General features: G+C 37.8%; 1 protein-coding gene across 8 annotated transcripts in view; it reads right to left on the bottom strand.

Moving 5' to 3' along the window:
* ANKAR (ankyrin and armadillo repeat containing) overlaps positions 1-14,473 on the bottom strand; it is a 72,213-nt gene that overhangs the window by 31,049 nt on the left and 26,691 nt on the right. For 7 of the 8 annotated variants that reach the window (XM_042994894.1, XM_042994895.1, XM_042994897.1 and 4 more), the window contains 4 exons: positions 11,789-11,990; positions 8,873-9,081; positions 6,597-6,701; positions 4,224-4,465 (listed from right to left, as the gene is read on the bottom strand). In XM_042994894.1, the coding sequence (XP_042850828.1) occupies positions 4,224-4,465; positions 6,597-6,701; positions 8,873-9,081; positions 11,789-11,990 (758 nt within the window). The remainder of the gene's footprint in view (positions 1-4,223; positions 4,466-6,596; positions 6,702-8,872; positions 9,082-11,788; positions 11,991-14,473) is intronic. The other variant, XM_042994898.1, reaches the window with a different exon arrangement.

The following is a 14,473-nucleotide window of genomic DNA, read 5'->3' as shown; positions in this document are numbered from 1 at the left end:
GAGAATGGTTGCCCATAAACAAATGTCTCTACTGGCATGTCACATTAAATGACAGTTAACTCTGAGCATAAAATATTCTCTTCTACAGCAAAATAAGTTAAGGCTACAAGTTCACTGTAACATTTAATAAATGTCTAAAAAGTAAAGCAATTGAGTAAGATCAACTAAATACACTGCCAGTTTGGAAATATTTGCCATTGTAAACATTGTGCTGGTAATTGGTAATTATATTTGTGCAACACAAAATATTTTTAAATATAAATTCCTAATTTTAAATGGAATAAAGGTGGCATTTCTCTCTACTAACAGAAATAATGCAAGAATACTAAGGAAGATAGACAGAAATGTAACCTCATTTTCAATAAAGTTAGGAGACATCTGTAATATTGAGCCACAATAAGTTTGTGTGAATTACCAGCAAGAATTAGAGAGATCTCCCATGGCCACTGTCCATAGGAAATGCTGGCAGACCACAGTTGTCCAAAATGAGAGCCTTTACCTTGAGGGGCAGAAAAAGAAATACACAATTCCCTGTCTGAAATAATAGGAATGGGTATATACAGGATGGAAGCAGGCTCTTTCCTGGGTCAATTTGGCATAATGTTTCAAAAATGAAGGAAGGCAAGGATTGACAAGGAATCATACTGACAAGATATGTTTGGAAGAAGTAGACTCTCGGTGAGGTAAAAAGGAAGAGATGGACTCCGCATTGTGGAGGAAATAGAATCTTACATTGTGAGGTACTATGCACCAGTCTCTGTTGGCTTAGGGAAAAGTAAAGCTGGAAGAACCCATGCATACAACTCTGTGGCATAAGTCGTATGCTTGCTAGCCTAGAACTGGACCTTTTCCCACATATACTTCCTGCAAGTAGCAGGACGAGAAAGAACTTAACCTAATTCAAAGATGAGTAATGATCAAAACAGAACTAGAACAGCATCTGTCCAAATATATTTAAGAAAAAAAGTAGAAAAACTTACGACAAATGGATAATGTTCATCAAAAAAATATTTCCACAAAAATAGATGAGATTTTAACTTAAAGTGGTACATTATTATCAATGAAAAAAATTAATGAAACAATCACTTCTATAAAACAAGAGTGCACAGGAGATACATCAGAGCTCAGGGAAGATATTTTTGAAATAGGGGAGAAGAAATGGGAGCTGGAAAAGCTCAGGAAAGATGTGGAGAAATATAAAAGCCAAACTGTAATCCACACAAAAATAAACAATGCTGACAAACATAGCAAGGGACAAGGACAGGATTAAGAAAAAAAAATGAAATAAAATGAAACAATGAGTGGAAAAGGACGAGAGAAAAAATGATAGCTATGTAAGGCAGGAAAAGGTAATATAATATGCAAATAATTAGTGTTCCCAAAGAGAGCTGGTCATTTAATTCAAGCAAATAAATGCAATGGTCAGTATTTGACTTTCACCTTACAATAGCTTTGACACTATTGATCATTCTTTCCTCTTTGAAACACTTTCTTCATTTGGCTGATACAGATTCTTCAGGTTTCTTCCTACCTTGTTGGCCATTCCTTCTTAGTCTCCTTTGAGGTCCCTCCATATCTTTCAACTTTCCCACAGATGAACTTAACTTTCAAAATATAATACAGAATGTAGGGGCGATTGGGTGGCTCACTTGGTCGGGCGTCTGGCTTTGGCTCAAGTCATGATTTCACAGCTCTTGGGTTCAAGCCCCACATTGGGATCTGTGCTGACAGCTCAGAGCCTGGAGCCTGCTTCAGATTCTGTGTGTGTGTCTCTCTCTCTCTGCCCCTCCCCTGCTCGCTCTCTCTCTCTCTCTCTCTCTCTCAAAAATAAATAAACATTAAAAAATATATAATACAGAATGTGATCACTTCTCACCATTTTCACTCTTATTACCCTGGTTCAAGACACCTTTATCTGTCATCTGGATTACTATAATAGCTTTGAATTAGTCTTGACACATCCACTCTTGCCCACCTATTTCAATAGAGGGTAGATCTAAATCTCTTCATAGAACTTCCCAGAACAAAATCATTCAATAGCTTAACATACTCAGAACAAAAGCACAGTGTCTGACAATTGCCCATACAACCGTGATGTGGCCCACCATTACCCAACCCAGCTGAGCATCTCCTGTATCTCTCCCCTCAGCTACTTTTGGTTTCTTGTTGCTTCTTGAACATACCAGGCACATTCCAACTTCCATTAACTTTGCACTTGTTTCTTCAGCCTAGAATACTCTTTCCAGCAGAAAAACATGACACACTTTCTCATCTACTTTAAGTCTGCACTCAAATGCAAATACTTATTGAAGTATTTTTCACCACACTCCCCTCTCCCCTTTCTCTGCTTTATTGCCCCCCTTACCACTTATTTTCACCTAACGTATATGTTTGTTTTATTTGCTTTGCTCATGGTCTTGCTACTCCCAAGTAGAATACAATTTCCATGAAACTGGGGTTTTATTTGTTTTGTTCACTGTTATAACCCCAACATCTAGAATAGAATCTGCCATCTAATAAACTTACAAAAAGTCCTCATGTGAATGGACTAAAAGAATATTACAGAAAAAAATACTTAAAGATATGAATTCAGGAAAGCATTCTAAAAATAAAAGAAGATGAATATACATGTTGAAAAGTTATACCAAGTCCCAGGAAATACAGGTAATGAATGTTGACATGTAAATCCTGCACTTTAAAGATAAAAAGAGAAGGAAAACACTGACCACACAATAGATTAAAGTTAAAAAGATAGTAATAACAAACTATGACAGAACAAAGATTAAACATGTCATGTCAATGAGTATAAATGAGCTCAATACATACACTCAACACAAAGTGAGTGGCAAAGCATAACCTAAATATGTTGATTCAAGGGACACATTTATCCCAAGTCTGGGTAATTATTAGATTAACTGGAGATTATAAATTCTAAATAAGTAAAGACTAACTCTAGAGGTGAGTCTGGGGTGTCTATATTTCCAATATATTTCCCAAAGATAACAAACCAACCAACCAACAGGAAATGACTCAGAAAAGTTAAAAAGGATGGGCAGAGCCAAATTAAACATGAGAGTGCAAAGGAAACATCACAAACATAATTCTGGACAATATAGAATTCAGGGAAAAAGTATTACACTTGACAAAAAAGGTACATTTTATGATGCTAAATTATTCAATCCATGGTGAAGAAGCATCTACTGAAGAAAACAATAAAAATAATCTTATAAATATCTCATAAAAGATCTTAAATCAAGCATAAGCAGACACAACATAGTGGGTTTCATTTGAGGAAATGCAGCATGGCAAAGATTGCTTGGTGTTCACAGAAAATAACTTTCTGGTACAGTTGGACTGCATTTTCCAGCCAGGACAGAAAATAGCCAAAGTGGTAGGATTTCTTGTAATACCCTCTCATAAACAAAAAGAAGCAACCACACTCTAGAGCTAAGTAGGCCCTTGCCCTGCCTTCTGTGTTATCTCAGGTGATCATTTCTGTTGAGAAACAGTCCTCCCTGGGCCTCTTGCATTCCTACCCATGTTGGAGCGTATCAAGACTATGCCAGCTCTTTCACCTAGGCCAAGCCTCAGGATTTTTATGTAGCCGGTAACCTTGAAAGGTGTGGTGATAACATTTCCCTTTAGACAAACAACAGGTTTGCTTACTGGTTGCTACCAAAGTGATAGGTTTCTCAGGCTCGAGGTTCTTCAGGTACATCAAAAACCCAATGTGTGGATAGCATCCATTGGGGCCTACTGTGTTGCTTGGGAGAAAGGAAGAGGGGACCCGGATACCTCTGCTGAAGCTCATGTCCTTTGCTGTGCTTGCTCTGGTACTATCTTGCTCTTGTTTACTTTTAGCACTCATGGGATTGTGGCAGGTTTGTTCTTTGCCATCTTCTTTGAGATTGGATTTCTTCCTGGGAATTTCACCACTGCATAATAAATGGGTATGTACCTTTCTAGCTTCTTTTTTTTTAATTTTTTGGATGTTTGTTTATTTTTGAGAGTCAGAGGGACAGAGCACAGGCAGGGGAGGAGCAGAGAGAGAAGGAGACACAGAACAGAAGCAGGCTGCAGACTCTGAGCTGTCAGCACAGAGCCCGACACAGGGCTGGAACTCACAAACCATGAGATCATGAACTGAGCCAAAGTCAGATGCTTAACCGACTGAGACACCCAGGGAATGTCAGTCAAAACGATATTCTATGAAAAGAACTTACACATGTGGCAATAACATCCTTGTTTTCAAGTTGAGCAATGTCATATAAAATGACAGCACAGCGAGAATGTAGTTCAGGTTCATCAGAAACCAGTAGGTTGATCAGAGCTGGAATGCCTCCCGCCTCTACTATAGCATGCACTATGTTTGCATGTGTTGAGATATTACTCAATAATCCAACTGTTTTGCACTGTAATTTTATTTTGGAACATTTTAATAGATTAATTAAGGCAGGAATTGTACCTGCAATAAAGAAATCAAGAAAAAGCATGAATTATTTGTAACCATTTATAGTTAATTTATCATGATAAGATTTAAATAATGGCTGTGGTCATCGCCATATGAACAATTAGCAAATAATTCTATAACATGTTTATAAAATTATAATTTGAAACCATATGAATTCACCTGTCTGTCTTTTCCATAATTCAAGCAGCTCTCATGTTCACACGTCTGATTTTCACACAGCACACAAGCCTATTATTTCATGTTGGTAACGCTAAGCCACCTTGGAACCATGGATTTTCAGCTTCAAATGATAGATGAATAAATTCTTTGAGCCACCACATGATACAGTTCAGTTTTGGATATTTCTTTACATTTGTGTGGCAGCATTTGTACAATTATTTGAGCATTTTATTTTTTTTACCTATAGTTTTTACAAACAACTGAAAAACAAAAAGTGCTGAATCTAGTAAAAAGCAACCTTAGCTTCATTAATTATAATTGGTTCAAGGATGGAAATCACTGGGCATGGTGAAAAAAGAAAATTGGCTTCAGTCGGATGTTTGTTATATCAGTTCACTGTGAAAGAAAAGAGCACACTCTGGAGACACAAGAAATGTTGGAAAATATAACTGTATAATCAGGGCTTTATTTATTTATCTACCTGAAATGATACCTCCCTCACGACTTATTTATCTATGGTTTACCTTTTGGACACAGATTTTTGTACATGTTTTTAGGAATACTAATGGTTAGTTTTAGGGTACTACTTGTAATTTTTTTATTCATTTATTTATTCATTCAACAAATATTTATGGAGCATCTTATGTATGCCCAATATCCACATTAGAGTAGTGGATACCATATTAGACAATGAAGATAGAACGTTTCCATCATTTCAGAAAGTTATATTGGAAAGCGCTATTCTCAAAACAACCAAATGAGGTAGGAATCATTTGATTAACAAGGAAATTAGGGTTATAGAGGGCGAGCAATTAACTTAAATTCTAAATGCAGAGCTAGTGACAAACCCAGGGTTGACACAAAAACTGCTATTTTTTAAAGTTTTTATCTGAATTCCAGTTAGTTAATATAGAGTGTAATGTTAGTTTCAGTTGTAAATATAGTGATTTAACACTTCCATACAATACCTGGTGCTCAGCACACACACATACACACACACACACACACACACACATACACAAAACCCTGCTATTTTTTTTAATGTTGAGAGACAGAGACAGAGACAGATTGCACTGGGGGAGGAGCAGAGAGAGAGGGAGACACAGAATCTAAAGCAGGCTCCAGGCTCTGAGCTGTCAGCACAGAGTCCGACGTGGGGCTCGAACTCACAAACCGCGGGATCATGACCTGAGCTGAAGTCAGACGCTTAACAGACTGAGCCATCCCAGCTGCCCCATTTTAATTTAAAAAATAAATTGTGTAAATACAGAATAGGGATAATTTCTAATTTAAAGTAAATATAAAATGTAGTACAGTAATTTAGTATCATTTTTAAGTTTACAAAGTTTTAGAGAAGTAGAATTTATATAGTTTTTTGATTGTGTGCAGTTTCCACATGAGAAATAAAATATAAGTTTGTCAGAGAAAGACAAATACCATATGATCTCACTTATATGTAGAATCTAAAAAATAAAACAAACAAAAAGTAGAATCAGACCTATAAATACAAGGCCAAACTGATGGTTCCCAGAGGGGAAGGGGGTGGAGACATGGGTAAAATGGTAAAGGTGTGAGTGAGTGACACAGACTTTCGGTTATGGAATGAATATGTCACAGGAATAAAAGCCACAGCGTAGGGAATTTAGTCAATGGTATTGTAATAGCATTGCACAATGACAGACAGTAGCTACACTTGTGGTAAGTATAGCATAATGTATAGAGTTGTTGAATCACTATGTTGTACACCTGAAACTAATGTAACACTGTGTGTCAACTATACTCGAATTAAAAATTTTACATATATCGTCAGGTAAAGGTAATAACCTTGGAAAAAAGAAAAATAGAAACTTAAAATCAACTAAAAAGTTTTCTCTACAATTAAAAATAGATTTTAAACCGATTGAATATAATTATAGCTCTACATAAAATAGTGTAAGCAAAAGACAGTAAATGGATTTTACGTCACCTGCATCCAAAATGTATTTCCAGTATCCAGCATTTGCTAAGCAAATTACTTCCAAGGACATCACAGCCATCATCCTTCGTTTATAGCTTTCACACTGCAACATTTCTGGTAAGCATTCAACAGAAAAACGCATATTGTAATTTTAGAAGAGGGAAGGGAATGATTGATCTGCTTCTGTATAGGCCAAGTGAAGCTGTGAGTTGAGATAACGACTATTACACCAAATGCATTCATTAAATTCCCTCTGTGCATGGCCTTCTGAGGGGTGCTGAACAGGTTGCAAATGCCCATAATCTCTGAGGTTTATAATCTATACAGTTAGTAGAAAAATTCTGAAATGTTTACTACTTGGTCTGAATGACTTGGATTGACTGGTCATATGGTTCAAATTTACTTGGGAAACAGTACACTTCTCTCTTGCCTGAAATCAGTTGTTCAATAAAATTTAAGCGTAAGCTTTCAAGAATGGCAAAGTAAACTACATTATTGTCAATAAAAATTTAATATCTATTAAAGCACATAGGAAGCTTTATACATTTCCTGAGTATGAAGAAGATAACTTCAAAAAATCCTAAATGCATTTATACTATAAATTCATGTGGAGGTAATGCAAATAAACATATATCCTTCTAAACAACGTCTATCGTACAAGAAGAAGCCACATAGAAGTATCCTTTTCTGGTCTCTCTTTACCCTCCTCTTTTCTGAGTTCATCTCTCCAGATATAACCACTTTGGACTTTCAATATACCTCCATATTTCTAAATGCTTATATACACTATGACCATTTGCTCTGTCAATTTTGGACATCATCGACTGACTTCATGTTATGGTAAATGAGAAGTTAGCTCTTCCACCACTCTGCTGCCACCCCCTCTCCCTCCCCTTCCCCACATTTATAGTATTTAGTTAAATGAATATTCCATACTTATTATAATGCCTATGCAGGTATTATTCACAGGTAAGCATTGCAGCGTACTACAGTTTTGTCCTCTTTCTTACTTTTGTCTTCCTTGGGAACCTTATTTTATTCCATCTGCCTAGTTTTTCTTTGTACCTGTCGGTAATTCCTCCCACATCCCTTTGGCCCGGGAACACAGTTTCCATTAGGGGACTTCATTTGCTGTCATCTTTGAAATCACCTTTGCTTTTCTCTTGGTGCAGACTCCCAGTTTCCTGTTTGTTGAGGAGAATTCCTGCCTTGGCATCTGTCGGTCTTTCTGGCCTAGCCTGGTGCTCTCAGTCAGAGTGCCTAGTGAGGATTTATGGTGTAAGTCTGAGAGGTCCTCAGATTTCCCACTGTCAGCTTGGGATGATTTGTCTAGTCTGCTAAATTCTAAGACTTGCCTGTTTCCAACATTTTATTGCTATTTTCTCCTTTCCTGTTTTCTCTTGAAAGCTTATTTCCTGCTGTTGCTGATGTTATTAGTTAAATTCTGTGTAATTTAAGTGGGGTTTTGAGGGATAGTAAAATCAGATTTGTGCATTCAATTGGCCTAGAGACCCTTATCCTTATAATATTTCAGGCTAGACCAAACAAAAATCTGGAGCAACATCTCAAGCAAAAATTTTCATAAAACATATATCAATATATGAGGGAAAATGTCGCTGAATCTATGTTTTATTTATTTTATTTTATTTTATTTTATTTTATTTTATTTTATTTTATTTTATTTTATTTTAGAGTATGCACACACACGCATGCAAGCCAGGGAGGGGCAGAGAAAGAGGGAGAGAGAGAATCTTAAGCAGGCTCCACACTCAGCATGGAGCCTGATATAGGGCCTGAGCTCATCACCCTGAGATCAGGACCTGAGCCAAAATCAAGGATCTGACACTTAACCAACTGAGCCACCCAGGCGCCCCTGAATCTGTCTTTTAAATTAGGAAGGAATAAATTGGAGGGAGTTTTCTTCACTTTAATTAATTTTCTTCCTCTTTCCTTGTTTTTTGCTTGTTTTAATTTGCTTTTTTGACAGAAAGGAGGATAGATGGACTTTTGGAGGAAGTTGGAAAATAAAAATAAATATAATTGTGTAAAGTACAGTGTGAGTTATTATTCTTTGATTTTAATTTAGAAATAAAAGTACTTTTGAACACACAAAATATAGTTCAGTATTATTTGTATTCTTGCTTTTAACTAAACAGTTTTTGATTTTAACTGCTTAAAATATGATGCATGTATTATTTTATTTGCTCTATTTCAGAGTATCAATGATTAAGCTGAATAATAATCAGAACATTTATTTATAAAGAGATTATGTGTTGTGCACTCACCTACCAAAGTTTTCCAAACCGGAAGTTCAGGAATATTTAACTCTATTATATGCTTGAGAACCTCTGTATGAAAGGTTAGCACTGATAAATGAATTATATTGTTTCCTTTAATATCTGTTTTTCTCCAGTTAGCACCAAGAGAAAATAGGTATTGAATAGTGTCCAGTGCTCCTGAAGTGGCAGCAAGCAACAGTGGAGTACACTGATTCCTAAAAATCAAGGAACATATTATGATAATCAAGCACACGTACAGTGTCAAATTTACTTCTTGCGAAGCCGTCCACATTGCTGTTGGAGGAAGGCTGATTTATATTGATTCATATCATCACCTTCTCTTCAGTACATGGTATTATTCTACATATTCCACATATAAATAGATTTGCCTCCCTTGCCTTGGCTGTCCTTAGTATTTGCCCCTACTTTTCCTCCCAACTTAATTATCACACCTTAGAATTTGTTTAGAAGTTGATAACGCTCAAAGTTCTTAGAATACACCACCTCATCTAATCCTTACAACTCTATGAGCGAAGGAAACAGCAAGGCAAGTATCATCAACCCATTGTACACATAGTGAAACTGAGCCCAGGGAGTGTTCCAAGCCACTTCTTTATTCTTCATGTCCAGTTCTCAAATCCCAGCTTCCTCATCATGGCAGAAACTAACAGATTTTCTCAAAAATCTCACTATCTGCTTCTTAGATACTGAAGATCTTTGGTTGGGCACATGACTGTCCAGCCAAATATTACATCCCAGCTTCCTTTATGGATACCTATTGGCCAATGACTAAGTTTGGCCAATGTGATGTTAGTAGAACTGACCTGGGCAATTCCCTAAAGAGAAAAGGAATATGCCACTACTTTGCATTTCTGTTTCTCTTCATGGCTAAAATACAGGCATAACGATGAAAGCAAGAGTAGGCATTTTGAATCAGGATACGGAAGCCACATGTGAAGAAGCAACAGGAGGAAGGTTACATGTGTACCTTGTTTAAACTACAATATTTTGGCATATGTTTGTCACAGTGGCTTTGATTGTATCTTAACAGATCTACTCACTAGCAGTGTGACCTTAAGCAAATTGGGTTATTGTCTTCATCTGTCGAGGAATGAGGATAACAACACTCAGCTCACAGTGTTAGTGTAAGGGATGAATAAGGTGCTTAGCACAGTCTCGATACCTAGTTTCCCTCTCATTCTCTTTTCACTGTCACATGCCTACTTTTTATCCTTATACCCATGCCTCTCTCTTTGTGAAGCCCTCTTTCTCTTGCTGCCTGTCCTTGAACTTTCTTTCACCTTTGCCCAGTTAGCCCCCAAACTCTCTCTCTCTCCTCTATCTCATTTTCCCTGGGTCCCAGAGAAACTCTTGTCTTTTATGAGTAAACATCTCTTCACTTTCTCCCTTTTGTTCTTCAGTAAGACTGTTCTATTGCTTTATTTATCCTATTCAGTGGTAGGAATAAAGATTACTTCTACTTTAACACTATCACTCTGATTTTCCTCATGAAAAGCATACTACCCAATAAATTGTATTTCTCTTTTCAGGTCCATATTGCCATTCCCCCTGCCCTGCAGGGTGCTCTTCCAGCATCTTAGCTCCTGAACTGCCTCACCAACGTGCCCCTTGGATTGTGACTTTAACATCCATGCTAATTACCATCTGTGTTCTGATCTCTCAGTTCCTTGTCATACCTTCATTTGGGCTCCATATTCATACACACCTGCATGGTCGCACTCTTCATTAGCTCCACACAGATCCCAACCTCGGTAATTGTCCTCTCTATGAACCCTTTCCTTTTTCCTTATGTTCACAGATAGCTTCTTACTTCCACCTCTGATATCCAATTGTTTGAGCTTTTACAACCCACTAATCATTGTGCCGCTCCACTCAAAGACATTGTCACAATATGACTGAGCAGAGCTGATTCGGGTCTCTATATTCCATGGCTCTTTCCAGAGTCTCTTAGAGAAACTATTAGCCAGAGACCATTGTTTCCTGAAAGCTTTCTTTACATACATCTTTGCCCCAACCTAGAGGGAGGATTAGTTTCTTCACTTAATCATAATGGCCAGGTTATCTGAAGACCCAGAAATATCTGAATGAAACTATGCCTAAATCATGTTCAGATTCAAAATGATAACTTTGTGTTTCAATTATAACCAAGAATGTACCCTTCAGGAGAAGTTACACCTCCATCTTAAAGTTTGGTCCTCTGCTAAATTCTGAAAGAGAATTGTGAAATAGAAGCTAAATTGTGAAATTGTATTTGGGGTGTTTCTCTATTTCAAAGTTATTTTCTTCTTCTTAAAAAAAAAAACGTTTTTTAAGATTTTATTTTTAAGTAATCTCTATACCCAATGTGGAGCTTGAACTCACAACCCCGAGATCAAGTGTCACATGCTCCACCAAATGAGCCTGCCAGGTGCCCCCATAGTTATTTTCTTCTTTTTAATGTGTTTCTCTTCTGTATACCATTAGATGTTTCTCCTGTTATCTGAGGCCTATCCACATTGGTCTGGATAATCTGGTAATCTACAGCCTTTGATAATCTTGTGCTGTTTCCTGGTTGGGTAGATTCCAATTTAGAGCAACTTTTCTCCTCCTTAGTCTCAGGCTTCTTCCAGAGCACTAAGTAATAACCTGATAAACTGCTCTGTGGAACCAAACCACTAATAAAAGTTTAGCAAAAACTTCCTAGGGTTTACTTCTTATTCTTTCAGATAGCATGGATAGGTCAATGGCAGTTCTCTCTTTATACATTGTAGAGGTAAGTGGTAGATGAAGAAGATAGGGACCAGAGGGTAAGCCTTACATAGCCTTTCACATGGATCATATCAACCGTTCCTTTTACTGTCAGTGTTTGGGGCAAGCCATGAAAGCAGAGGTTTATGTTTTTACAAATGCTTAATAACTTACTCAGCTGTCGCCTCTGCTTCTATCAAACTAGGATCCTTCCTGCAGAGAGCAATGATGATGCCAATATTGTCATAGAAAGCAGCAAAGTGAATCGGCATCCAACCTCTTTTTTCAGAAAGTGTGTAATCAGCTTTGAAACAGAGTAGACAGATGGTTGTTTCCAGTGAGCAAGCCTGTGCAGCCAGGTGTAGAGGTGTTGGACCTAAAATGTATGGACAATTATTTAGGCGGTCAAGGTCTAAAATGTCCATCTAAAAACATATCTTTTTGATATCCATCTGTGGAGCTTTTTAGTGTTTATTTGGAGCTTTTATATCATAAAAGATAAGCAAGATAAGCATTAAAAAGTATCATTTTAGGCAATTCTAGATTTCTTTAATTCAGGATGTCTGACCATTAAAAATTAGTACTTCTTTATAAATGAAGAATAAATAACATTGAAAATATTAAATATTTGAAAAATTCAGTCAATGTGTAAAATAGTTTTGTGATATCAAATAAGCTATTTCTTGTTTATTTTCCATTTTACTTAAATGTTTTGTAGTAAGAGGTAAAATCCTTTGAAATTCAAAGAAAAATATGTTCACAAAAGCCCTCCATGTCACTAAATCCAGTGGGTGCTTTTCAATTCTCATCTTACCTCTCAACAGTAAGGTTCTTCCTCTTTAAAATGTTTTTTCTCCCCCTTGGCTTTTGTGATACCATAACCTCCTATTTTTCTCCTACCTCTCTGGCTACTCCTTTAGAGTCTCCTTTGGGACGTTCTCATTATCCCGATGCCTACATGAGCCTTAGGGCTCTGTCTCTGGCCTTTTTATCTTCGCAGTGACTTCATTTACCACCTATAAGTCGGTGACTCCCAGGATTATGTCTCTAGATTTGTTTCTTCTCCAAGTTCCACATCTTTATCTCTAACCTCTTACGAGGTGTCTCCACACACCACATCAAACTTAACATGTTCTGAATTGAACTCCCCTCCAAACCTGGTCCTCTTTCACTGCTGCCTAAATCAGTGAAGGATATCACTATCCAGCCAGTTCTACAAACCAGACACCTGAAAGACTCCTTAGTGTCTCCTTCTCATTTCATCTCCATAACCAGTCCATTGCCAAGACTAAATATCTCTAGAACTTATCTTTATTGCCACCACCTCCCCACTCCAAGCCGCCCAACTGGTACCCCACCTTGTTCTTGCCCTTCGCCAATCCATTATTTCAAAATATAAATCTGATCTTTTTACCTCCTTGCTTAAAACGCTTCAGACGTTTCAAAACGTCATCGATCATGAATACAGGAAAAGGATCCACTGGTTCCAATTCACCTGAACCAACAGCTACCTCCCTCACCCCAAAACACCCATGACATACGCAACTTGTTCTCTTCATCTGGGCCTGCTTCTTCTCTTCAAATGTGGGGTAATCAGCCACACGACCCAGCTTGCCCAGGAAAGTACTCATCTATGCCTGTTGCCTGAGCATAATGATTAACAGTGCCTCTTCCATTTTCAAGTCTCCCTTATTTGGATGATGAATGATCCAGTCACCTTGGGCTATTCCTGCTGTCTGAGAGCTTCCTTCTCCCACATGCTTTTCTGACCAGGGTCCAGCTAACTCCTAGTTCTCAGCCTAAATGGTAATTCCTCAGTGAAGCACTGGTTTTCTTCCAACTCAGACACTTCCAAAGACCTCTGGCCTGCCTTATTCATGTAAGCTTTACATCACAGCCTTTGGTAATCTACAGTATTTGCTCTGATCTATCTACCTAAGGTCACTGCTTAGTCTTCCAGTTTCTGGTCAGGCATGGAAGGCGCATAAATCATCACTATGTCCTAAGAGCAAGTAAAAAGTTTAAACGAACTGAAAAATCAACAACGCTTCTTAGATCCGATAGAGAAGTGAGGTCTCAGGGCAAAAACGCTGCCTCCAAAAATGAAGATATGGACAGGCTGATACAGAGAATCAAAATTTACTGAAAAGAAACTTCCACAAGAACCAGTGAGTAGTAAAGCCCCCTGGGCCCCTCCAGCCAACCAAGTAGTCTTTAAGCTTTAGCAATCACCCTTACTTAGCCCATGTGAGTGATTGCCATTTCTTCGTAATCTATAGATCATGCATTCTTTCTTAGAAAAAACAGAGGCTTCTGTACATCACAAAACAGAAATCAGACCCTCCTGTACAACCCCTGAGCAGTAAGGAACCAGACCCCTTTGCACAACTACCCTGCACAACCTTCAAGCACTGAGATAACATCTGTCACTGACACCATTGTGTCTGTGTGTAATTAAGAACTTTTATGGACAATTGTAGTTGATTTACTGATTAACTGCCATAGACTCCTTAAAAAAAAAATCCCTGGGTGAGGCAGAAACCTCAGAGTTGGCCTTGGGGACAAGAGTCTGCTTTCTTAGTGGCAGGCCTCCTGAATAAAGCTCAGATTCCTTTTCAATCAAAACTGTCTCTGAGTATTGGCTTTTTTTTTTTCCTTTAAGCTTATTTACTTATTTTGAGAGAGAGAGAGAGAGAGAGAGAGAGAGAGAGAGAGAGAGAGAGAGAGAGAGAATCCCAAGCAGGCTCCATACTGTCAGCATGGAGCCCGATGTGTGGCTGGAACTCACAAGCCCTAAAATCATGACACAGCCAAAACCAAGAGTCAGATGCTTAACCGAATGAGCCACCCAGGTGCCCC

Source organism: Panthera tigris, chromosome C1 (genome assembly GCF_018350195.1).
Source record: "Panthera tigris isolate Pti1 chromosome C1, P.tigris_Pti1_mat1.1, whole genome shotgun sequence".
NCBI classification, from domain to species: domain Eukaryota; kingdom Metazoa; phylum Chordata; class Mammalia; order Carnivora; family Felidae; genus Panthera; species Panthera tigris.
This window is presented reverse-complemented; position numbering and strand designations above follow the sequence as displayed.